Below are 23,778 nucleotides of genomic sequence, written 5' to 3'. Positions count from 1 at the left end.
TCCGACCCCTAAAAAAAATCACATGCTCGCCGGCCGACGAACATTTGACCAGCTGGTGAGCTCAGGCCCTTATTCGAGACTAACTTGGACACTTCAGGCTCTTATTTGAAATGAGGTTTAGTCTGAACTCTCTTAGAAAATGAGGGTATTTCAAGTTTTTATCTGGAATTTTCCTTAAAAAAACAACGGGTGTGATTCAAGGGGCTGCTGCATTAGCCAGCCCATTTGATTTTTTTGGAACCAAGCCCCAACAGCACTATATATAACGGGCCTTTTGGGCCTTTATGTAATTAATGGCATGAGGCATGAGACTCCATCTACACTGGCATTTTCCCTCAAAAGAATGGACATTTGGTACTTGCAGAAAAGTTAAGATTTAGATAGAGATCGCCCGCGAAGGATGGAGCATCAATCGGTTTGGGTCAGCGGCGATATTCGAGTCCTCGTCAGCGGCGGCTGACCCACGACAGTGTTGCGCTTACTTTCATTCCCTCGATCAAGATTAGAGAGTCTCGTGCATTGACTTCAAAAGCCCAACGGACTTGTGACACTGAAAGCCCAATATGTTGGGCCAATCCTAGCTCGAAGAACCAAGCAGTTGCAATAACAAGCGTAGCTAGGAAAATGAATTTCCAAATAAGCCCTCGGAATGAGTGAGAATTCCAATCAGGAACCGAGGACCATGAAAGCTGGATCCACACACAAGGGGACCATTTTGGCGTCAATTGTGTTGTCTACCATATTTGATGGAATTGACTAGATATTTAGCACCTCATTTAATGCTCTCAATTTGCATGGATGGACTTTTCTTGGCAGCCTCCCATACGGGAGAAGTTATTGGGTGCGCCCGGTAACGATGGTCCAATTCACACCATTTGTTGGATTACGGGGATCCCCGTGTGGGAATTCACGAGATCCAACGGATCGTATGAACTGGGTTGTGTGCTCCGGATGCCACTAATAATTTCCCACCTGTTGTCCCATTTATGGTATACATGCTTCATTATTGCTTTTAGTTTCTCGATGTCAGTATTCTCTGACCTTACCCCACCACGTGCCCATCCCTAAATTCCAAGATTTGGGGCCATTCGCATCAATTACCATACACCCTGTACCATGTGCAAGGTATTATGTTGAAAGATTCAAGGTGCCCCGTACAATATTTAAACAAATATATACGGACTGAGCAATTTATTATTTTCTCTTTCTTTACAGATTTATCATATTTAAATATGTGAAATGATTGGGGGAAGCACGCATTACATTATATTTTCGATGTTATTATGTCTAGGACTATGCTAATATTAGATATGTACATATACCTTATTTTGAATACTCTTGTATTTTTGCGTTGAATGTTGAATATGTCACTTGCTGTACATATACCCAAAGTGTCATAGTACGTAGACACTTGAAGAATATCTATTATATATAACGACAGCTTGTATGGAAGTTAAATATGTGTAGGACGGGTAAAAGGGGATTACATAATTACTATTTTATATTTCAAAGTTTCAATAAATGTTGACTTGTTCAATTCTTAAGCAATCAAGAACAGTGGTTGATCTGTTGTCGTTTTACTTCTGGACCTGTGATGGGTCCATCCGTAGCGAAATCAATGGATACATCTTGAGCTGGATGATATGTTGATTTGGGTGATCGGGACATCAATTAAGAAGTACATTTGCAAAAAGAAATTCTAACGAATATGCCGAGCACCATGTAGTGCGAATTCTGAGATGGCCAGAGGCCAACTTGTTTATGTCATTTCTTATTATTTGAATCCTGTCAAGCTCAAGAACATTGAGGATAAGGGAAAGAGATCATTATGAACGATATCTTGTGATTTATTTATTTAGATTATTTGCCACTACTTATTTCAAAAGATCTAAAACTATTGGAAATTCATATTAGACGGTGACATCATTTTCTCATAAGATAGGAAACACGAAAATGGACACGTGAAGAGTCAGTCAATCATGAGAACTCTCTTCACTCCGATATGATATTAGATCAAGTTACTCGTAGTACATCAACCCATTTCCATGGGAATTTATTCAATCACACTCATAACTACAATACAACACACTTGCATATCCCTTATAGCGACAGATAAAGGGGAAATTGGGGCAAATTGACGCATGACGGAAACGGCACAAGATGTTGTGATTTAAGCATACACATCGGGGTTTGCCAACAGGTACTCTTCAACAACTTTGTAGAGTCCCATAGCCTTTTCTTTGCCTTGTTTGATTTCTTCTTCCTTGAGCTCCACATCCCCCTTAGTGTGGTATTCACTCGTCATCTTACAAACGCATCCACCGTTGCCCGAAGCCAAGAATTTAACCTCATAGACGACCAATTCGATCTTCTCGAAGATCACATCACCTTCGATCAGAGTGTACTTACAAACCAGATTCTCGGTGTCAAGAGCGTCAATTCTGTGCTTAAGGAACTTCAAGTGACCACCTATAATCCCATGGAAAAACCACATAACGTTATACAAGATGTACACAAAAAGAGAGACATTCATATGATTGTGAAATGAATGGGACTCTCAAAGCATCATTTGATATGTAAACTAACCTTCGGCGAAGTTGGTGACCTTGATGCTTCCGGCTCCTCCATCTCCTTCAACGAACTCGATGCTCTTGATACCCTGAGGGGCAATCTTGGGAATTAGGTTGTGTGAATCAAGAATCAAAGCCTTGAACATTCTTGATGGAGCAACGGGGGTTGTGAATTCTTGGGCATATGTGGTGACACCCATGTTTTGGTCTTGGAAGAGGAAAGAGAATTGAACTAGAGATTTGGAGAGAATATGAAGAACTATGTGTGACTGCTTCTTACTAGTTCAGGAACTTGAGCTTGATGAAGAAGATGAAGAACCAGAGTGCTATTTATAGACTCTTGAAAGGGGGCTTAGCTAACCACTGGGGTTGCCCTAGTGAAAAATGTCCGGAGCACTCCATGGTGGACTGACTAAGACTTTTGTTCTTCTTCTTTTTCTTGGTTTAAAATTAATGTTTTGAATGTCTCCACTTCACACCGTGGGCCCTCCATTGTCTGGAGTGTGGAAAGGGGAGAGAAATAGCCCTTGCCAGCGACTTGGACCAAATTGTCGACTTAAGTAAGTAATACGTTATGCGAAGTTCTTGGGTTCCAATAGGCAAAATGGTGTTAATTTCATTTTGAGACCGAGAAATATTTATTTCGATGAATTATGGAATTAAAGTCACTCGTAAAAAGTCGAATGAAATTTCATGTATACAATAAGATTAGAGTAGATAGAGTACCGGTGGGTGATTTGTGCTAAACATCCATTTAATAATTGAGGTCTTGTTAAGAAAATGGAGATGGTAAATGGACAATGAGCCCATGCCAATAAAAGTGGTTGATCTTAATCACTTGATTAAGACTCTATTTAAATAAAAGTTTAACTTTCCGACCAAAAAGAAGCTTCACTTTTGAGATTAACCAACCTCTAGAAAGGTTGACCACAAGTCAATGTAAGGAAAAATAACGCATCTTCTCTATCCTTGTCCTTTTAGCTACCGCATGCAAGTGAAATTTAATTAACCTGGGCCTTCGTTGAAACTTGATTAATTGGTTTGATTTATTTTATTCTTAGATCAATGTAAAAGCCTACCGACAAGCTGCAAATGAAAATAATTGATACCTTATCTGAATATTCTCTTCCCTCAGTTAAACAAATCGTAAGGAATATAGTACTTGTCATAGATTGTCTCTTTTTGTTGGTCAGTTTATAGATTAAATCTTATGAATAACAGTTGCTTAACATAAAAAAAAATCAGTTTTAAACGAGGGATTTGAGCAATTTTGGGAATTATATTCAAATTAATGCAAATTTGAGATATGATATGATAGATGTTTATGCTGTCTCTTTTAAATAACTATTTTTTTATTTTTATTACATATTAAATTCACTATATATGTATGTATGGGTTTTACTGGAACTTTTTGGGGAAAAAAGTGAGAGGCTGAACTTCCTTTGAATTTGCTAGAATGTTTAGAGAGAGTTTATTTTGTAGCAGTTTAGGTTTTTAAATGAATTGGTGGTCCCACTACTGTCTTGAAAGGGTAAACTCCATATGAGGTTTTACATAGTCAGTCATCGAATCTCACTCAACTTCAAGTCTTCGGTTGCTTGTGTTTTGGGTGCAATACCTCCATTCAAAATAAATTTGATGCCCGTGCTACTCCAAGGGTTTTTTTGGTGATATCCCAATAGTCAAAAAGGGTATCTCATTTTTTATCTCCTCACCGAAAAGCTACATGCGAGTCGAGATGTTGTGTTTTACGAAACAATTGTTCCTTTCTCGGTCCTCCCCGACCCTACCTAGGGTCGCCTGTATTACCGTTACCTGTCACCCAATGTGACAAGATAACCCAACCCCCACGTTCAAACCCCACACCACCACACCCAATCCCCACACCACCATCACCTCAACAATCCACTAGACCCCAATAGACACGTCAATCTCCCACCTCTAGGACTATTATTGTTCGCTTACTCGAGCACTAAGTTCCGCCGAAAATAATGATCCAGGTATCTCTTACCCTATGCCTAATATTCTCAAATATAGTCATTTAAAATAATCCCATTTGGAATTTCTTACTTTCTTTGTCTACTACTACTAAGCCATCCACTTTCACTGAGGCAATGTGGCATCGGGAATGGAGAGACGCAATGCAGGCTGAAATCAAAGCTTTTTCTCAGAATCATGCATGGTCTCCCATAACACTTCCGCCTGGCAAGAAGGCCACAGGCTCCAAGTGGGTCTATAAAATTAAATGAAAATCTGATGGCAATATTAAACAATATAAGGCCTGCCTAGTCACCAAAGGCTATACCTAGGTTGAAGGGAAAGACTATCATGATGCCTTTGCACCTGTTGCCAAATTGGTTACAGTCTGTGTACTTTTGGCCGTTGCTATAGCTAAGGGATGGTCTCTTGAACAAGTGGATGTTTATAACTCCTTCTTACATGGCGACTTGGATGAGGAAGTCTATATGAAACCTTCCTCTGGTTTTTGGCGTAAGGGGGAGAATCTTGTGTGTTGACTTCACGAATCTCTACATGGCTTGAAACAAGTATCCCATCAATGGTATTCTACGTATTATTTTGTCTTATGTGACTTCAGTTTTACATATTCTCAGACCAATCATTCTCTCTTTGTCTTACACAATGGTAGTGACGCTGTGTTTGTGGTACTGTATGCCGATAATCTAGTCATTACTAGTACTAATGCTTCTTTGATAGATTTAGTGAAGACTATGTTACACAATTAGTTTCACATTAAGGACCTCAGGCCTCTAAAATATTGTTTGGGTATTGAGGTGGCTCGATCCCACTTTGGTCCTTATTTATACCAGCGAAAATATATCCTGGATATTCTAGAAAATTGTGGTTTTAGTGGAGCTCGGCCAACTAATACTCCCATGCAACAGAATATAAAATTGAGCATTGATACATGCACTCTACTGGAGGATCCATCTATCTATCGATGCTTGATTGATCGGTTCATTTATTTAACTATTACTAGCTCAGACATTGCTTATAGTGTCAACATCCTGAGTCAATTTATGCATGCACCACGCCAACCACATTTGGAGGCAGCACACCGTCTTCAATGGTATCTGAAGGCTATTATAGGCCAGGGGCCCTTTTACCCAGTTAAAAATGGACTCCAACTCATGGATTATTGTTACTCAGATTGGGTTAATTGCCCCATGACTCGCCGTTCATTAACTGGGTATTACATTTTATTGGGTGATAGCCTCATTTCTTGGAAAACCAAGAAACAAAGAACGGTCTCACACTCTTCTGCTGAAGTGGAATATCATGCATTGGCAATAACTACATGCGAAATTACCTAGTTATCATACCTCTTACAAGACATTGGCACGCCTCTCCAAGCCCTAATTTTCCTTACACTGTGATAACCAGGCTGCCCTCCACATTGCTACCAATCCAGTTTTTCATGAGTAAACGAAACACATTGAAATTGATTGCCATCTCGTTCGTGAAAAAATACAACCCGGCCTCATTGCTCCATTGAAGATTGGTACATAGTCACAACTAGCTAACGTGTTTACCAAACTACTATGCCGAGATCAGTACCTGTGGCTACATTCCAAGTTGCGCGTCTATAACCTACACATGCCAACTTGAGGGGGAGTCTTAGCGTGATCATATGCCACCATGTCATTCTTATCCCATGAGTTGTTTTATTCAATCTTTCGGTTGTACCTATCATAACTATAGGAGTAGATTTAAGAAATATAGTTGTGAATGGTGTATAAATATGTACATTGAGAATACAAGAAAGATCGAATTGGCTCACATTGGGATCTTCCATTTTGTGTCCTTTCTCATTAGTGTTTAGACACTTAAAAACATTACTAAAGTAAATTATATCTCGGGAGGCCAACTATATATCAATAGAAAAAAAACAGCATAAATGATAAATGTGCTACTTTAAATTACATAAGATCGCATTGATTAGTCTGCCATTTCGGACCTCATTAAAAAAATGGGCTGAGAACCCATAATTTTGGCATGCGATGGTTTATGAAGTCTCACAGAAAGATCGCAATCACTCATGTTGGGAAGATGACAAGAAACCACTTCGCATCGATTAGTCTGTCAATCTCACCTTGTATCTGTAGGAGAGATAGAGGGTGCCTTCTGTGATATTTATGTAAATTTATATGCACTAGATAATTTATTATTTTCTCTTTCTTTATAGACTTTTCATATTTAAATCTGTGAATTGATGGGGAAGCACACCTATTTGTTGTTTGTATTACATTATGTCTAGCATTATGCTACTATTAGATAATGTACATGTACCTAATTGTGAATTCACTTACATTTTTATGTTGAATGTTGCATATGTCACTCATTAGAATTATAACATTATTTAATTAATAAAAATATAATAAGAATATAGGGTAGTATAGTGTACCTTGGAACTCACAAATTCCTAGTTCCTATGGTTTCAAAACCTTATATGATAAGTATTAAGAAGCATGTGTGAGTTATGTTAGAGAAATCCCACATAGGAGAATTGGTATGGTGTATAATAGTTAATATATCATAGTTGGTCCGTAACTCATTGGCTTAAGCTTTTGAGCGAATGTTGATTCAACTGGATATATTAACAGGTTTAAACTTGGGCTCCCTCTTGGCAATCTTTCAAGGCAAAAGGTATCGGGTTTTTGTTACGCGCTCCCAATAAATGATATCGAACCGATAGTAGATTGATGGGTCCCCAATCTATTCAAGTTGAGATATATTGATGTAGAAGGATACTTGGATTAAGAGAGAATAAACCTAACACTGAGCTCAAATGAGAGGGGGAGATTGTTAGGATATATGCATAAGTTATGTTACAGAAATCCTATATCGGAGAATTGATGTGGTATCATAACTTATTAGCTTAAGTTTTTGAGCGAATGTGGATCCAACTGGATATATTAACATGCTCGGTGATATGTTAACAAGTTCGGATTTGGTCTCGCTCTTGGTGAAAAGTATCGAGTTTCTGCTGCGCGCTCCCAACAATAAGTTTTAGGCTGCAAAAACTTAGAACATGTGCCTATAGGGTAGGTTCAAGGTTAGGGCAAGTATCCTACCCACCCTTGCACACTCATGATTAGCACCCAATGCATAATCCTTAGCACTAATTTTTCCCTGTGAAACTTCTAAGTTGTAACCCATTTAACGACCTGGCTATGATATCAAAAGGGGCCAATCCTCTGTACATCCTTCTTAATCCAAAGCGTCATAGCACATAGACACTAAAAAAACTTCAATCATACATAAAGACTGTTTAAACGCAAGTTACGATAAAAATAAACATGGATGACGATGGGTAAAAAGGGATTAATTCCCTTAAAATGATATTTTTCAACACATGTGGACTTGTTTAGTTCTTAAGTTCTCAACAACAGTGGTTGATCTGTGGTCGTTTTACTTCTGGGACCTGTGATGGGTCCATCACTGACTCAATCAATGGATAAATCTTGAGCCGGATGATTTGTTGATATGAATGATGGGGACATTATTTAAGATTACATCTGCAAAATTCTTCTGACAAATATGCCGAGCATCATCGTATAGTGCGAATGCTGAGATAGCCATTGACCAACTTGTTTATGTTACTTCTGGACATTGAGGATAAGAGAAAGAGATGTTTATTAATAATATCTAGCGATCTTTCTTTGAATGAAAATGACATTATACAGTCACATCACTCATAAAGCATTAACGATTCCAATGCAAATTTATTCAATCACACCCAAAATTACAATTCAATCACCCTCAGAATTACAATAGATCCCAGTTGCATATCCCTCATAGTGACAGATAAGGGAAGTAATGGAAAAACGACGTATGATGGAAACGGCACAAGAAGTTGCGATTTAAGCATACACATCGGGTTCGCCAACAGGTACTCTTCAACAACTTTGTAGAGTCCCATAGCCTTTTCTTTGCCTTGTTTGATATCTTCTTCCTTGAGTTCCACATCTCCCTTAGTGTGGTATTCACTGGTCATCTTACAGACACATCCACCATTGCCCGAAGCCAAGATCTGAACCCCGTAGACGACCTTTTCGATCTTGTCAAAGATCATGTCACCTTCGATTAGAGTGTACTTGCAGACTAGGTTCTCTGTATCGAGAGCATCGATTTTGCGCTTCAAGAACTTCAAGTGACCAGCCATGGTACCACATAAAAGTCAGATAACATTTTATAGGAGGTGCTCCAAATGGGACTTTTCGAGCATCATTTGATACAAAAACTAACCTTCGGCGAAGTTGGTGACCTTGATGCTTCCGGTTCCTCCATCTCCTTCGACGAACTCGATGCTCATGATACCCTGAGGGGCAATCTTGGGGATTAAGTTGTGGGAATCAAGAATCAAAGCCTTGAACATTCTCGATGGAGCAATGGGGGTGGTGAATTCTTGGGTAAATGTGGTGACACCCATGTTTTTGTCTTGGGAGAGGAAAGAGAATTGATCTAGAGATTTGGAGAAAACATGAAGGAATGTGTGCGAGTGCTTCTTACTTGTGCAAGGACTGTGTTTGATGTAGAAGATGGAAGAACCACGGTGCCATTTATAGATTCTTGAAATGCATTTTAGCTTTTAAGGCCTTCACATTAACATTAAGGGAGTTAGAAAGCACTCCATGGTGACCAACCAAGAATTTGTTTTGTTCCTCTTTTTCTGGTTTAAAAATTGATGTTTCCACTCCGTGCCGTGGACGCGCCATATTCTAGAGAGTCACAAGGGGAAAGAAATAGCCCTCGCCAGCGACTTGGACCGAATTGTCAACTTAACTAATACGTTAATCATGCGAAATTCTTGGAATGAAATAGGCAAGATGGTATGAATTTCATTTTCAGAACGAGATATATTTATTTCGATGAATTAAGAAACTGCTCCACGTAAAGGAGGAAAAAGATAAACAAGAAATTGGAATAAATTCACTTCTAAAAATTGGATGAAATACCATTCACTTAGGCGACTTCCGATTTAGGATTCGATGGCGAACGTAGAGAGGGCCCAAGTAATGGCGGTGACGATTAATTAGAGCGGTATTACGACCACGAGTACATGAAAGAGAACGAGCAAAGAGAAAGGAGGAACACGGAAGAAGGATAAAAGAGAGGAAGAGGAAAGGCAAAATGGAAAATGGAAAAAAGAAAATGAGAACACATCTCAGTCATCGAAATTTAATATGCTCATGGGTTCTTCTATTAATAGGGTTAATTTACGGCATAAATTTACCCTTTAAATATAGAAGATGGCAATCCTACGAAAGTTATAATTGAAGCCACAACACCACCTTTCAACAATTGAAATTGTTGTGAAAAATTGTACAAAACAATCAAGGTTGAGGCCTTATCAAGAAGATGGAGGAGCTTTCCTTGGATCTTTGATGTTCGATTAAGAGATAACTTTATGAAAGAAAAAGAGCTTTTGCTCCTACGAGGGTATCCGTAGCCTGTCCCCATCCTATGGGGCAGGCTCCACGGATGTGATCTTTATTTTAATATGATAGTACCAACACGCCTCGCACATCTAATTTTTATTGAATCTTTTTCTTTTTAGAAAGAGAGAATACCCTTTGAAAGCTTTACATCTCGATAATCTCGAAATCGAAACGAGAACCGAGATAAGACCTTTAAAGACATGTTTAGGTCGGAGGTCTTATCAAGAAGATGGACACGATAATTGGACAACGATCCTATGTCAATAAAAGTAGATGTTGATCGTTGCAATAAGACGTTTTTCAATTACAAGTTATTCAACTTTCCGACTATTAAAAAAACATTGCCTTATTATTCGAAATCAATTAACCTAATAATAGTTGACCACAAGTCAATGTGAGATAAATCGTGCATCTTCACTTTCCTTGTCCTTTTTGCTGTCAAGCGCAAATGATTAGATAGCAGTCACTATGGTACCTGGGCCTCCGCTGAAAACTTAATTAAGTGGATTGATATTACTTTATTCTTAGATCATTTAAGAGCCCACCGACAAACTGCAAATGATAATTGGTCCTGCTTTTAATATCTCAAATAAATTGATATCAAAACTGAAGAATATTTTCTTCCCTCAGTTAATCAAATTTTAAGAAATATAATAATTGTTAACGATTTATCTCTTTTTTTCCGCCAGTTTATAGATTGTATCTCATGAATAATAGTTGCTTAACATATCAGTTTCGAAATCTAATTCCCACTGCAACACTTCGTGTCCAGACTACACCAGCAAGAAAGGCACCCGCATATGATTATATCAGTGGTATTTCGTTGAAAAAGTCCTAAACCTATCGTATGACGGTCAATTTAGTCCTAAACTTTTCAATTTTGTCGATTTAATCCTAAACCTTTTATCGATTTGTCAATGTTGGCTAGAAACACTTAGGTGGATGCCTGGTTAGTGTCAGGCAGCACCGATGTGAACGATTTTTGCAGGTTTTTTAAATTTGCTAAATTTTTCTCTTTTTTTTTTTTCCATTTTTCCATTTTTTTCTTTTGTTATTTTTTCTTCATCCAATTTCTGGCCTGCAAAAGTGAAGGCTTCCGTGCCCTCGCCGGCCCTGGCGATAGCTGGAAATCTGATAAAGGAAAAATTGAAAACGAAAAGAAAGAAACGAAAATGGAAAATAAAGAGAAAAAATCAGAAAATTTTAAAATAATTCCCAAAACTGTCTACATCGGCACGGCCGTGTCATGTAGGATAGTCGACGCTGACTGGATATTCGCGCAAGCATTTTTCGGCCAATGGCATTAGCAAATCGTTAAAAGGTTTATGAATAAATTGGCAAAAAGTTTAAGACTTTTTGGATGATTTTTCCGATTATATGGTAACATCAATATACTTAAAAACATTACAAGAATTGATTATATGTCGCGGGGCCAACTATATATCAATGGAAAAAAAAAACATACATGATAAATATCCTACTTTAAATAACATAAAGATGGCTTTGATTAGTCTGCCATTTCGGGCTCGATAAAAAAAAAAAAGCTGAGAATGCATAATTTTGCCATGTGAATGGTTTATGGAAGTCTCACAGAAAGATCGCAAACGACATTATGTTGGGAAGATGACAAGCTTATCAGACTACTTTTAGGTATGGATTCTCAGAACATGGTTGAATGAATGGCATGATGTTTGGTTCATTCGATAAAGACAATACTTTAGAGGGAATATCGGGGCCCTTTCGAGGCCAAATTGCCACATGCATGACCTGTGACCCTTGTCCCCATGACAAGATAAACATATGATAATGCAGATATCCCTGTCTGAAGAAGAAAGTTATGGGGACATTATTACAGCACATTTCTCATTGATCTTTTTAATATTTTTTCAGAAAATATATATATGAAATATAGCAACGAACAGAAATGTTGGGCCAGGTTACAAGCCCAAAAAGATGTATGTACTATAGAATGTAGGCCTTTACGAATCGAAGATTGGGCTTATGTTTTGGCAGTCATTTTGATTCATTGGGTTGAGGGTAGGGGTGTTCAATTCCTGATCCGATTTTGGTCAAGTCCAATGGAACCGGTCACTTTTTTATTTTTTTCCCCAATACAACGAGAGAGGGTGACAAATTTCAACATATTGACGGAAGCGATGATGAGTGAAGAGTTATTGTGGTGCGATGATAAGGGAAAAGCATTGTACATGGATGTACTTCACATTTTACTAATTTTTTTAAAGAAATAAAAAAAAAGTATATGTAGTCAGTCCGGTTCGATTCCCCCTTGGAACCGGGAACCGGACCCTCGGCCATTGGTTCCACTTTTAGGAATCGAGAACCGGGCCGATACTCCCGGGAACTGGATCAAACCAACCGGTCCAATCCAATCTAGGCTGTTTCCGGTCCGAGCGGTTCGTTTTGCACACCCCTAGTTAAGAGTGTACTTAATATTTGGGAAAATTACCCAAACAGTCCTAAACCTATTGTAATTGTACCAATTCAAACCTAAATATTTTTTTTTGCCAATTTAGTCATAAACCTTTTACAGTTGTATCAATTTAGTCAATTCGGCCAATTTTGGCTGGCCAAAGCTGACGTGGATGACGGCCGGTGCTGACGTGACAATTTTTAAATATTTTTTTGAATTTTTACATTTTCTTTCCTTTCTCTTTCCTTTTTTTTTTCCTTTCTTTCTTCCCCTGGCTGGTCACTAGACAGGCCAAAGGCTAGGGCCAGCAAGATCGACCTCGCTGTCGTGAGCAAGATCGAGCCTCGCCACGGCTATGGGCGAGGTCGGCCATGGCGAGGCTCGATCTCGCCAAATCTAGGCCAGGTTGAGCTCGCCTAGCCGTGGTGAGGTTGAACCTCGTCATGGTTGTGGGAGAGGTTGGCCATGGCGAGGCTTGACCTAGCCAGATCTGGGTGAGGTCGAGCTCACCCAGCCATGGCGAGGCTCGCCCTCTCTATTGCTGGACGAGGGCTAGCATTGTTGGACGAGGGCAGCAACGGCGAGATCGTTGCCCTCGGCAGTGCCGGCGAGGTCAAGAGTTTCTCGTGCTTTTGCAATATGAAATGCCGTGATCGATCAAGATTCTGCCCTAGACCCTCTTGCTCTTCCGAACCCATTTATCATGAGTGAAGAAATCAAACTCAACAGGTCGTCAATTTCTTTCCTTGTTGATCAATTTCTCTCGTTCAACAATGTGGGCATCATCTGATAAATGCGCATCGGGAGTTTGTCCTTACGTTACGGATCATAAGTGAATTTAAAAATAAAAATAGTCACATACAACTTTATGATAAGCTTTCAAAGTAATCCATTTATTTCAACGTGACAACTCTGGGAAGAGCTTAAGACCCATCGACTTAGATCTCCCAAAGCAAATCCAATACAACATGGCCCAAAAGAAAGAAAAGATTAATGAAAGATCCTCACACAATTTTGGCAGAAAACATAAGGTCTAAAATGCGCATCAAGCATAGACGTCGGGATTGGCCAAGAGGTACTCCTCGACGACCTTGTACAAACCCATAGCCTTCTCTTTGCCTTGTTTGATATCCTCTTCCTTAAGCTCCACACCGGTTTTCGTGTGGTACTCACTGGACATCTTGCAGATGCATCCACCATTGCTTGAAGCCTCAAATTTGACCTCGTAGACAACGGATTCAATTTTGTCGAAGATCGCGCCACCTTCGATCAAGGAGTACTTGCAGACGAGGTTGTCCGAGTCGAGAGCATCAATCTTATGTTTCAAACATTTCAAGTGACCACCTGGTATAAATTAAAACTCTTGCTTAGAAACATTACAATTGGAATCTTTAATAAGGGCAGAAGTTCGACTACACACATGACGGATTAAGGATGATAGTTACCGTCGGCAAAGTTAGTCTGCTTGATGCTTCCAACTCCACCATCTCCTTCGATGAACTCAATGCTCTTGATGCCCTGGGGGGCAATCTTGGGGATGAGATTGTGGGAATCAAGGATCAAAGCCTTGAACATTCTCGATGGGGCAATTGGGGTTGCGAATTCTTGGGTAAAGGTAGTGACGTCCATGCTTCTTCCTGAGGGTAAATATCTGGAAATGGAGGAGAAATGTGTGAAGTATTTGCTCGAAGGTAGAAAGAAGACTGTTGAGTTTGTTGTGAAGATGTTGAGTAACAACTTGATGGGTATTTGTAGATTGTAGGAGACGGGTGTGTAATGGTTTAGTTGTCTTCGCTGACGAAGAATTCTAAGTTCGATCCATCCGTAGCACTCCACTTTCGACTGGCCCCACTTCTAGATGAAAGAACATATATGTTCACATTATAGGAGTTGACCGCCGAAGTACGGAAAATTATTTAGCACATCATTTAAAACTCCCAATTTGCATAGATGGACTTTTCTTCGCATCATAGCTAGAAGTAGCCTCACATGCCGGAGAAGTTAATTGGGTGCATATGGTAGAGTTGGTCCAGTGCATATCATCCGTCGGATCATGTGGTTCCCGTGAGGGATCCACGAGTTCCAATGAATCCCATGCGCTGGGCCTTTGTGTCGTGGACGTCGCTACTAATTTTCCTACATGTCATTCGATATCTGGTGCATATGCTTTGATTTTTAGTTCCTCGGTGTCACTATTTTCCGGTCCTGCCCCGCCTTATGCCCATCCCTTAGTTCGAAGGTTTGGGGTCATTCCCACCTTGTATCCTATATCATGTACACTGTGCAGGGTGTCCCGTAGAAAGATTGAAGGTGTACCCTGTACAATACTTAAGTAATTACTACCCCATGCATTAGAAATTGGTAATCCTTAACAATCCTCTGTACATCCGTCCCAATCCAAAGTGTCATAACACATAGACACGTAAAAGTTTTCAATTGTATAGGGACCGTTTATGCGGAAGTTGAAATAAAAATAATTCTCCACTTGTTTCGAGAAAAATGTGACATTTCTGAAAAATATTTTCTAAGAAGTCATTTTTCAAGACATTATTTTCCCATATTTGGTTGAAACTTGAAAATTAACTAGAAAATGTTTTCTGCCGTTTGGTATGAAAAATCTAATATGATTTTTTTGGGGAAAATTATAAAAAAATTTGAATTTTTAATTATTTTTTCCCTCATTTTCTTTTTCTTTCTTCCTTAGCTGGTCATCAGCTGTCGGGACAAGCTCGCTCGATACGGGGAGCTCAACCTTGCCAGCCTCGAACAAGCTAAAGCCTCACCAGCCTCGAGCGAGCTCCGGCGAGCTCGAGTTTTGCTGGATCTGGTGAGGTAAAGATCTTCCTCTATTGTATGTCGCGGATGAGGGCCTTCTTGCCTTTCTCGAATCAATAATTGACGAACTCTCACCAATCCGGCACTACCTTTCTGAATCCCTAGAAGCCAATCGATTATGATCATCGACATGAATAAGATTTCGTAGAAATCGTATCCAAAACCATGCAAAATCGCATTTTAGGAATTGTAATTGTAGACTTATGTATGTGTTTAGCTGACAGAACGAAGCTGGCGAAATTGTTGTGCTTGAAATACTTGGGGAGCAAATACTTCGCATTTTCCGCTGGCCGCCACACAATGAACGTCGTCTCGTCCTCATTCCACGAAATCAAATTGTCCATCGCTGGATTGTCCACGAGCTGGTAAGTCTTGGTGAGTAACGGTGTCAAAGCCTTGCCCAAGGCTGGCGAGCTTGTCCCTTGCCTGAAGCCAGTCGAACTCTGGAGGCAGAGGAACAAGGTGAGGGAGAAAGAGGAACTTTGGAGGCGGAGAGATGGAGGAGGAGGACGAACTCTGGAGCCAGAGAGAGACGAGGAACACGTAGGCTGAGAGGCGAAGGAGGAACTCCAGAGTCGGAGAGAGATGAGGAGTGTACAAGCGAGAAGAGGAAGGTGAAGGAGTGCACAGGCGAGAGGAGGAAAGTGAAGGAGTACAGTCCACAGAGTAGAACGTGCTGGGTTTGGGTAAAAGAAAGAGAAGGGAAAATGATTTCCTCTTTCATTTATCTTACTTTTGAAGGTGTTCTTTTTCATTGATCGAAAATGTTTTCCTTGATTAATTTATTTTCTGTGAACCAAATACTGAAAAATCCAGAAATTTTTTTCCTGAAATTTTTTTTTTGAAATAAACGGAGCCTAAATTTGGATTTCAACACATGTTGACTCGTTGAATTCTTAAGTAATCAGTAACAGTGCTCGATCTGTTGTCGTTTTACTTCTGGGCCTTGTAATGGGTCCATCACTAACTAAATCAATGTATACATCTTGAGCTGGATGATATGTTGATTTGAATGATCGGGACATTAATCAAGGAAACATGAAAGTTAAAACGTGAAGAGTCACTGTTCACTATTCACTTTGATCCGATATCAGATCAATTTACTCATAGAACATCAACCATTTCAATGGAAATTTATTCAATCACACCCAAAATTACAGTTCAATCGCACTCAAAATTACAATAGATCACACTTGCACATCCCTTATAGTGACAGATAAGGGAAATTAGGGCAAAATGACGCATGACGGAAACGGCACAAGAAGTTGCTATTTAAGCATAGACATCGGGATTCGCCAACAGGTACTCTTCAACAACTTTGTAGAGTCCCATAGCCTTTTCTTTGCCTTGTTTGATATCTTCTTCCTTGAGCTCCACATCACCCTTAGTGTGGTATTCACTGGTCATCTTACATACGCATCCACTGTCGCTCGAAGCCAAGAATTTAACCTCGTAGGCAACCGATTCGATCTTGTTGAAGACCACGTCACCTTCGATCAGAGTGTACTTGCAGACCAAGTTCTCGGTGTCAAGAGCGTCAATTCTGTGCTTCAAGAACTTCAAGTGACCACCTATAATCCCACAGAAAAACCACATAACATTATATAGGATGTACACAAAAAAAAAGAGACATTCATATGATTGTGAAACGAATGAGACTCTCCGCGCATCATTTGATATGTAAACTAACCTTCGGCGAAGTTGGTGACCTTGATGCTTCCGGCTCCTCCATCTCCTTCGACGAACTCGATGCTCTTGATACCCTGAGGGGCAATCTTGGGAATTAGGTTGTGCGAATCAAGAATCAAAGCCTCGAACATTCTCGATGGAGCAATGGGGGTGGTGAATTCTTGGGCATATGTGGCGACACCCATGTTTTTGTCTTGGGAGAGGAAAGAGATTTGAACTAGAGTTTGGATAGAATGTGAAGAAATATGTGCGAGTGCTTCTTACTAGTGCAAGAACTTGAGTTTCATGCAGAAGATGAAGAACCAGGGTGCTATTTATAGACTCTCGAAAGGGGGCTTACCTTTTAGGGCCTTCACATGCACGTTAAAGAGAGTTCGGAGCACTCCATGGTGTACTGACCGACCAAGACTTTGTTTTTCTTCTTCTTTTTTTTTTTTTTTTTTTTAATTTCTTGACAGTCTTCTCTTCATTGGCATTGACCCGCCATTTTCTAGAGAGTCACAACACAAGGGGAGAAAAATAGCCCCTTCCCACTTGGCAGCGACTTGGACCGAACTATCGACTTAACTACTACGTCAACGACACAAAATTCTTGAATTGCAATTGGCAAGATGGTACCAATTTTATTTTTGGGTTAGGAAGCTGCTCCACGTAGAAGAGGAAAAGGAGAAATAAGAATTTGGAAGTAATTCGTAAAAAGTCGGATGAAATTCCATGCATGTTATAAGATTAGTATTGACAGAATACCGGTGGGTGAATTGACGGCCATAAGCGACCTCAGATCTGAGGTTATATGATAAGAAAATTTAAAATTTAAAATTTATATTAGTAATATGTTAGATAAGGATAACCATATCATCTTTATATCTTACATTAGGATCAAACTATAATTATGACAGAGAGAATATATTTTTATAGTAAGGTCTGAATATCAAAAAGCATTTTCTGTCTCACTATCATGTACACCACCAAACAATTGAAAGCCAGTCATTTTCCTTGAAAAGTGACTTCAAGAAAAACATTTTCCTCTATTAAGAATTATTTGTTTTGTGAAATAAATGCACCAAAGTTTAACTTACTATTTGAAATTAATTAACCTAAAAAAATAGTTAACCCCAAGTCAAGATAAGAAAAATCATGCACTTTTTCTTTCCTTGTCCTTCTAGCTACCACATGTAACTGATTAAGACAACAATCACTATGGTACCTGGACCTTGGTTGAAAACTCAATTAAGTGGTTTGATTTACTTAATTCTTAGATCATGTAAAAGCCTACCGACAAACTGCATGATAACTTCTATATCTCGTGTAGCAGTTTAGGTTTTTAAAACATTTGTGGTCGAGTATTGATAATCTGAAAAGTATTAGAAAAAAAACTAAATTATATGTCGGGAGGCTAACTATATATTAATAGACAAAAAACAACATAGGTAATAAATATGCTACTTTAAAATAACTTAAGACCGTGTTGAAGTCTGCCATTTCGGACTTCATAAAAAAATCGGTCGAGCATACATAATTTTGTCATGTGATGGTTCATGAAAGTCTCACAGAGACATCGTAACCACTTCATGTTGGGAAGATGACAAGCTTTATCAGACAACTTTTAGGTATGGATTCATAGGATATGGTCCAATATGAATGGCATGATGTTTGATTTTATTCGATGAAGACAAACTTTAGAGGGAATACCTGTACTGGATTTGTATACTTGTGCCTATTGGGACATAAACATATATAATACATATATCTGTCTCTGAAAAAGCAAGTTACGGGTAGGAGTGTCAAAAATACCCAAACCGAACTGAAATTTTTGCGTGTCGGGTTCCTTCTTATTTGGGTAATAGATAAACAAATGGGTACATAAACAGTTTCAGTTCGGGACAGAACCGAATTGAAACACTTTAAACCATACATTGTTTTCCTCCTAGAGAACGCCCTGCATGAAAGTCTCCTTCACCGTTGTCATTTCCACCTCGACCCGACCCGACCTGTGTTTTCGGTTATGGTTTGGGTTGCGAACACAAAAATACCAAATACGTCCGGGTCGGGTATCATGAAAACATGAACCGATCCGAACTGTTGGCATCCCTAGTTACCGGGACATTATTACAACACTTCTCTCATGAATTTTTAATCTTTTTTAGCTAAAAAGCCGAGAAAGGTATATGAATTCTGAATTGAGAGTAGGAATCTAGGAAAGAACAGAAATGTTGGGCCAGGTTAAGACCCCGAAAAGATATATATTCTATAGAATTTAAGCCTTTACAAATTGAAGATCGGGGTTATATTTTGGCAATCACTCGACTCATTTGGTTGAGGCTATACTTAAAAGTTGAAATTTGTCGTGACAATCGATAGAAGTAGGTTAATTATTAGAAAAATTTGGCAAACCGGAATAAACAATTTACCGGTCCTTTTTTTTTCTACTAAAAATTGAAATTTGGATTTGCCAAAAGATACTTCTCAACCACTTAGCACAATCCCATCGCTTTGTTTTTGCCCTATCATATGTCTTTTTATTGAGATGCACATATCAGTTTTGTTAGAAAAATTTCACATCAATAAACTGATGTGGTGTGGAGCAATTAAATAATCTAATTGGCCCCCAACTTATTTACTCTAACTTTTGAGTGAATGTGAGTCGAATTGGATATGTTCCCCTGCTTGGAGTTGAGCTCTCACCAGCTGATCTTTTGGGTGAAAATAGTAGACTTCTATTGCGCATCCAAACAAGCGGTATAAGATCGATGGTTGATTGGTTGGTCTCCAATGTGTATCGGTATCCAGGACTTGATAAGGAATCTCGCATCTTCATGGTTGTCGAGTGCGCGTGGAGATTGTGGATGAAAGACGTGTTTGCACTGATTGGTGATGATTGGAGATTCGAGTTGGCATAATGTTGGAGCTGAAAGGTATCCAAATTATAGGTATGCTCTCATACCTAAAGCTGATCTGACATATAAGGTTATTAATTTTGTTTTGTGTTACCTCATTTTCGCTGCAAGTTCCCATTTGTTCTGGAATATGGTTCTAAATTTCTCTCACTGCGGATCAATAGCTCTCAATCAACAATTTGGGCATCTTCTGATAAATGCTTGTTGGGAGTTTGGCTCTAAACTTGACGGATCATAAGTGAATTCAAAAATAAAAGTAGTCACATAAAACTTTATTATTACTTCCCAAAGAAATTTATTTATTCCGATTGATAAATTCCCGAAGAGCTTAGGACCCATGGCTTGGATCTCCCAAGGCAAACCATACAACATGGCGCAAAAAGGAAAGATTAATGAAAAATCCTCACAGAGTTTTTTGCCGAAAACAATAGGTCTAATTAAAAGGCGTGTGACATTCCGAATTTCGACCCATTTTTGGGATTTATAAAATGTGTATTTCGTCAGTGCGCTTATAGTTCAATCTCGCCCGGAACTGATCACTTTTGGGTTATTTTTAAATTAGAGATTTCGCTAGAATCGCATCAATGCTCTTGATGCCCCGGGGGTGATCTTGGGGATGCGACTGTGGGATTCGAGAATCAAAGCCTTGAACATTCTTGATGGGGCAATCGCGATTGTGAATTCTTGGGTAAAGGTAGTGACGCCCATGCTTGTTCTTGAGAGTAAAGATCTGGAAATGGAGGAGTAATGTGTAAAAGATTGGCTTGAAGGTAGAAGAAGACTGTTGAGTTTGCTGTGAAGATGTTGAGCAACAACTTGATGGGTATTTATAGATTGTAGGAGATGTGTGTGTAATGGTTTAGTTGTCTTCGCTGACGAAGAATTCTAAGTTCGATCTATTCGTAGTACTCCACTTTCGGCTGGCCCCACTTCTAGATGAAAGAACATACATGTTCACATTTTGAGAGACTGACAAAAGTCTATAATTCTAAACAAAATAGTCTTCAAATGAAGCATACCTTTCATTGACCGCCGTAGTACGGAAAATCCCAACATCATCTCTTTTCTAGAAAACGTTATACGTTTTTTTTTTCCTTTTACCTTTTGCCCATATGATCGTTCGGTCCAGAGATTCTACAATTAGCAATTGTTCTTTTGAATCCATTTTAAGGATGATCTACCTTGTATATATTGCACATTTATGTGTTATTACCCATGAAATATCATGAATGATCCATGACCTCGCTTGAAAATGATTCCCTAATAAAGAATTTTCCAGCATCAGCTAATCATGATAGTGGTGATAACATGGACCATTCAATTTATATTCTCCAATACACTTGATTGTGCGTACGCTTCGTTTAATTTTCATCTTCGAATCATCCAGATCAATAAGAGGATAATTCTAACATTAACCATAGTGTGATTCGACGTTGATATCACGTTAGTCAAAGTATCATTGATGGATCGACCTCAGACCGCCCCACTTTTTAAAAGAACTAAAAGGATTAATAATAATAAAATTACATAGTGGCCACGCATAAGGTTTTTCCTAAATGATTGCGAACCTAAAGATTAGATAACGGCCGGTACATATTCGTGATAGGTTCACTTTTGACCTGTTCCATGCATCAAAACAATAAGAGAGAACAGAATGCGTTTTGAATTTTGATTGAGATAAAAACAATAAATAGTGTTATTAAGTAAATGTGATTGCTGATTCTTGATGTATGTTATGAGTTTCTCCTTTCTTGAAGACACCTAAAACTAATATCTTAGCATTTTTCACTTAATATAAAAATTAATCTTTTTAGAAATCTTGAGTCCTTACTTTATATAATTACTGTTGCTATGAAGAGATATATGTTTCCTTAGTCATAGAAAGATCATTAGAATAATCTTTGTTTGGTGTAATTATAAGAAATAATCTAGATAATTTGTGATTAACTTGTATAAAAAAGTATAAAAGATAATATTTTGAAAAAATAATAGAAAAAATTACAAAAAGAATCAAGATACTTTGCTTCCCATATTAAATATTTTCCTCATATTTCAAAACCTACAATTACTATAATCATTTTCTGCATTGAACTTCAAGTTGCATATACCATCCATATATAATATATCAAGTTACCATTATATCTCTCAAATTACTCACACCCCAACCCAAAAATATATAGATATATCTTCCTCCTTAACCGGACTGACTCAAACCATGGACCCATTTTTGGTCTCCCTATCATGCGTGCCGACGCCTAGATCGAGGTTGCCAGTAGCCATGGCTGAGCTCTCTCATAGAGGATCGCGTGGCCAGTCACAGCCCTTGTCGGCGGCTGAGTCGGGCTGCGATGGCAGGGTCGGTGTCAGGCTACAACAATTTGTTGTGGATGTGGCTCGGTTGGCTTGTGCGAAGAGAGAGAGAGAGAGAGAGAGAGAGAGAGAGAGAGAGAGAGAGAGAGAGAGAGAGAGAGAGAGAGAGAGAGAGAGAGAGAGAGAGAGAGAGAGAGAGAGAGAGAGAGAGAGAGAGAGAGAGAAGGTTTTGGATGTAGAATTGGATTGTGCATTATGGAAAATGTGTCTTTTGAGGTTGTGGGAGATGTAAAATGTAGATTTAGAAATGTGGGGATAATATAGGAAGCAAAGTTGACCATAATTTTTGCATTTTTTCCATATTAATAAAAACAATAGCGTGGTTCAAGGGGCTGCATTAGCCAGCAACCCATTAGATTTTCGGGGTGTCCATCCCCGACAAAACTAAGTACTAGGTTTAGGACTGAATTAGCATCAGTGCAATATGTTTAAGACTTTTTTGGTACTTTCCCCGAATATTTTGTAAAACATTTTCCAAAAAATGATCAATTATATCGTTTGAAATAATTAGTCAAAGAAAAATATTTTCGTTATTGATAGCAAATTATGTATAAATATTTTCGTGAACGATTAATATATTTTTCATTCATTCATTTTTGTAAGTAATACAAGCAATCAGTTTTTGGAAAATAGTTTTCAAATAATTCATTTTCCATGAAACAAACGAAAACTCCATCGGGACTTTCATTTTTCCCACATATGATATTACAAAAAGATAGAATTAGATAGAGATGCACGCGAAAGATGGAACATTAATTGGTCTTGGTTAGTGGCGAAATTTGAGTCTGTGTCAGCATAATTTTTTCCAAATAATCTATTTTCCATGAAACAAACGAAAACTCCATCGAGACTAGCATTTTTCCCACATATGATATTAAAGAAAAGATAGATTTAGATAGAGATGCATTTTTCCCACATATGACATTAAAGAAAAGATAGATTTAGATAGAGATGCAGGCGAAAAATGGAGCATTAATCAGTTTGGGTCAGCCGCGAAATTCGAGTCTTTGTCAATAGCCTTAATGTCGTGCTTACTTTTTTTCCCTTGATCAAAATAGAGTCTTGTGCATTGAGCAATAAGAAGCTCATTTACCTCATTATATCGTATGCTCTAGTCCAAAAGATACATATGCAATCGCAAACTGACCCCATATGTTGTGTCAACCCTAGCTTGAAGAACCAAGCAATTGCCATTACAAACATATCCAGGAAAATGAATTTCCAAATAAGCCCTTGGAATAAGCTTAGAATGTCGATCAGGAATCGAGGAACGAAAGCAGGATATACGTACACATCAGGAGACAGTTGGGTGTGAATTGTGTTGTCTATTATATTTGATGGAAATGGATCGGATGTTTAGCACATCATTCTAAACTCTCGATTCGCATAGATGGACCTTTCTGCGAATCATAGCAAGAAGTAGGCTCACCTGCCGCCGGAGAAGTTATTGGGTGCATTGAGTAACATTGGTCCAACGCACATCATCCGTTGGATCATGTGGTTCCCGTGAGGGATCCCCGAGATCA

The 23,778-nt window shown here is 38.7% G+C and overlaps 4 protein-coding genes across 4 annotated transcripts; all 4 read right to left on the bottom strand.

Moving 5' to 3' along the window:
• Positions 1-1,954: 1,954 nt before the first annotated feature.
• LOC115682940 (major allergen Pru ar 1-like) lies at positions 1,955-2,931 on the bottom strand. Its single transcript, XM_030607309.2, has 2 exons — positions 2,587-2,931; positions 1,955-2,469 (listed from the first exon to the last, which is right to left on the bottom strand). Exons 1-2 carry the CDS (start codon positions 2,768-2,770, stop codon positions 2,171-2,173), a joined length of 483 nt encoding a protein of 160 aa, XP_030463169.1. The 5' UTR covers positions 2,771-2,931; the 3' UTR covers positions 1,955-2,170.
• Positions 2,932-8,278: 5,347 nt separating this feature from the next.
• Positions 8,279-9,128, bottom strand: LOC115682866 (pathogenesis-related protein STH-21-like). Its single transcript, XM_056312644.1, has one exon. The coding sequence runs from the start codon at positions 8,752-8,754 to the stop codon at positions 8,335-8,337; it is 420 nt and encodes a 139-aa protein (XP_056168619.1). The 5' UTR covers positions 8,755-9,128; the 3' UTR covers positions 8,279-8,334.
• A 4,198-nt stretch (positions 9,129-13,326) lies between these two features.
• On the bottom strand, positions 13,327-14,194 carry LOC115682851 (major allergen Pru ar 1-like). Its single transcript, XM_030607212.2, has 2 exons — positions 13,907-14,194; positions 13,327-13,805 (listed from the first exon to the last, which is right to left on the bottom strand). The coding sequence occupies exons 1-2, from the start codon at positions 14,088-14,090 to the stop codon at positions 13,507-13,509; spliced, it is 483 nt and encodes a 160-aa protein (XP_030463072.1). The 5' UTR covers positions 14,091-14,194; the 3' UTR covers positions 13,327-13,506.
• A 2,143-nt stretch (positions 14,195-16,337) lies between these two features.
• On the bottom strand, positions 16,338-17,270 carry LOC130134383 (major allergen Pru ar 1-like). Its single transcript, XM_030607210.2, has 2 exons — positions 16,987-17,270; positions 16,338-16,867 (listed from the first exon to the last, which is right to left on the bottom strand). Exons 1-2 carry the CDS (start codon positions 17,168-17,170, stop codon positions 16,569-16,571), a joined length of 483 nt encoding a protein of 160 aa, XP_030463070.1. The 5' UTR covers positions 17,171-17,270; the 3' UTR covers positions 16,338-16,568.
• Positions 17,271-23,778: the final 6,508 nt, after the last annotated feature.

This window comes from Syzygium oleosum, unplaced genomic scaffold (assembly GCF_021117445.2).
Source record: "Syzygium oleosum isolate NSW1041296 unplaced genomic scaffold, Sole_v2.1 Sole_v2.06, whole genome shotgun sequence".
NCBI classification, from domain to species: Eukaryota; Viridiplantae; Streptophyta; class Magnoliopsida; order Myrtales; family Myrtaceae; genus Syzygium; species Syzygium oleosum.
This window is presented reverse-complemented; position numbering and strand designations above follow the sequence as displayed.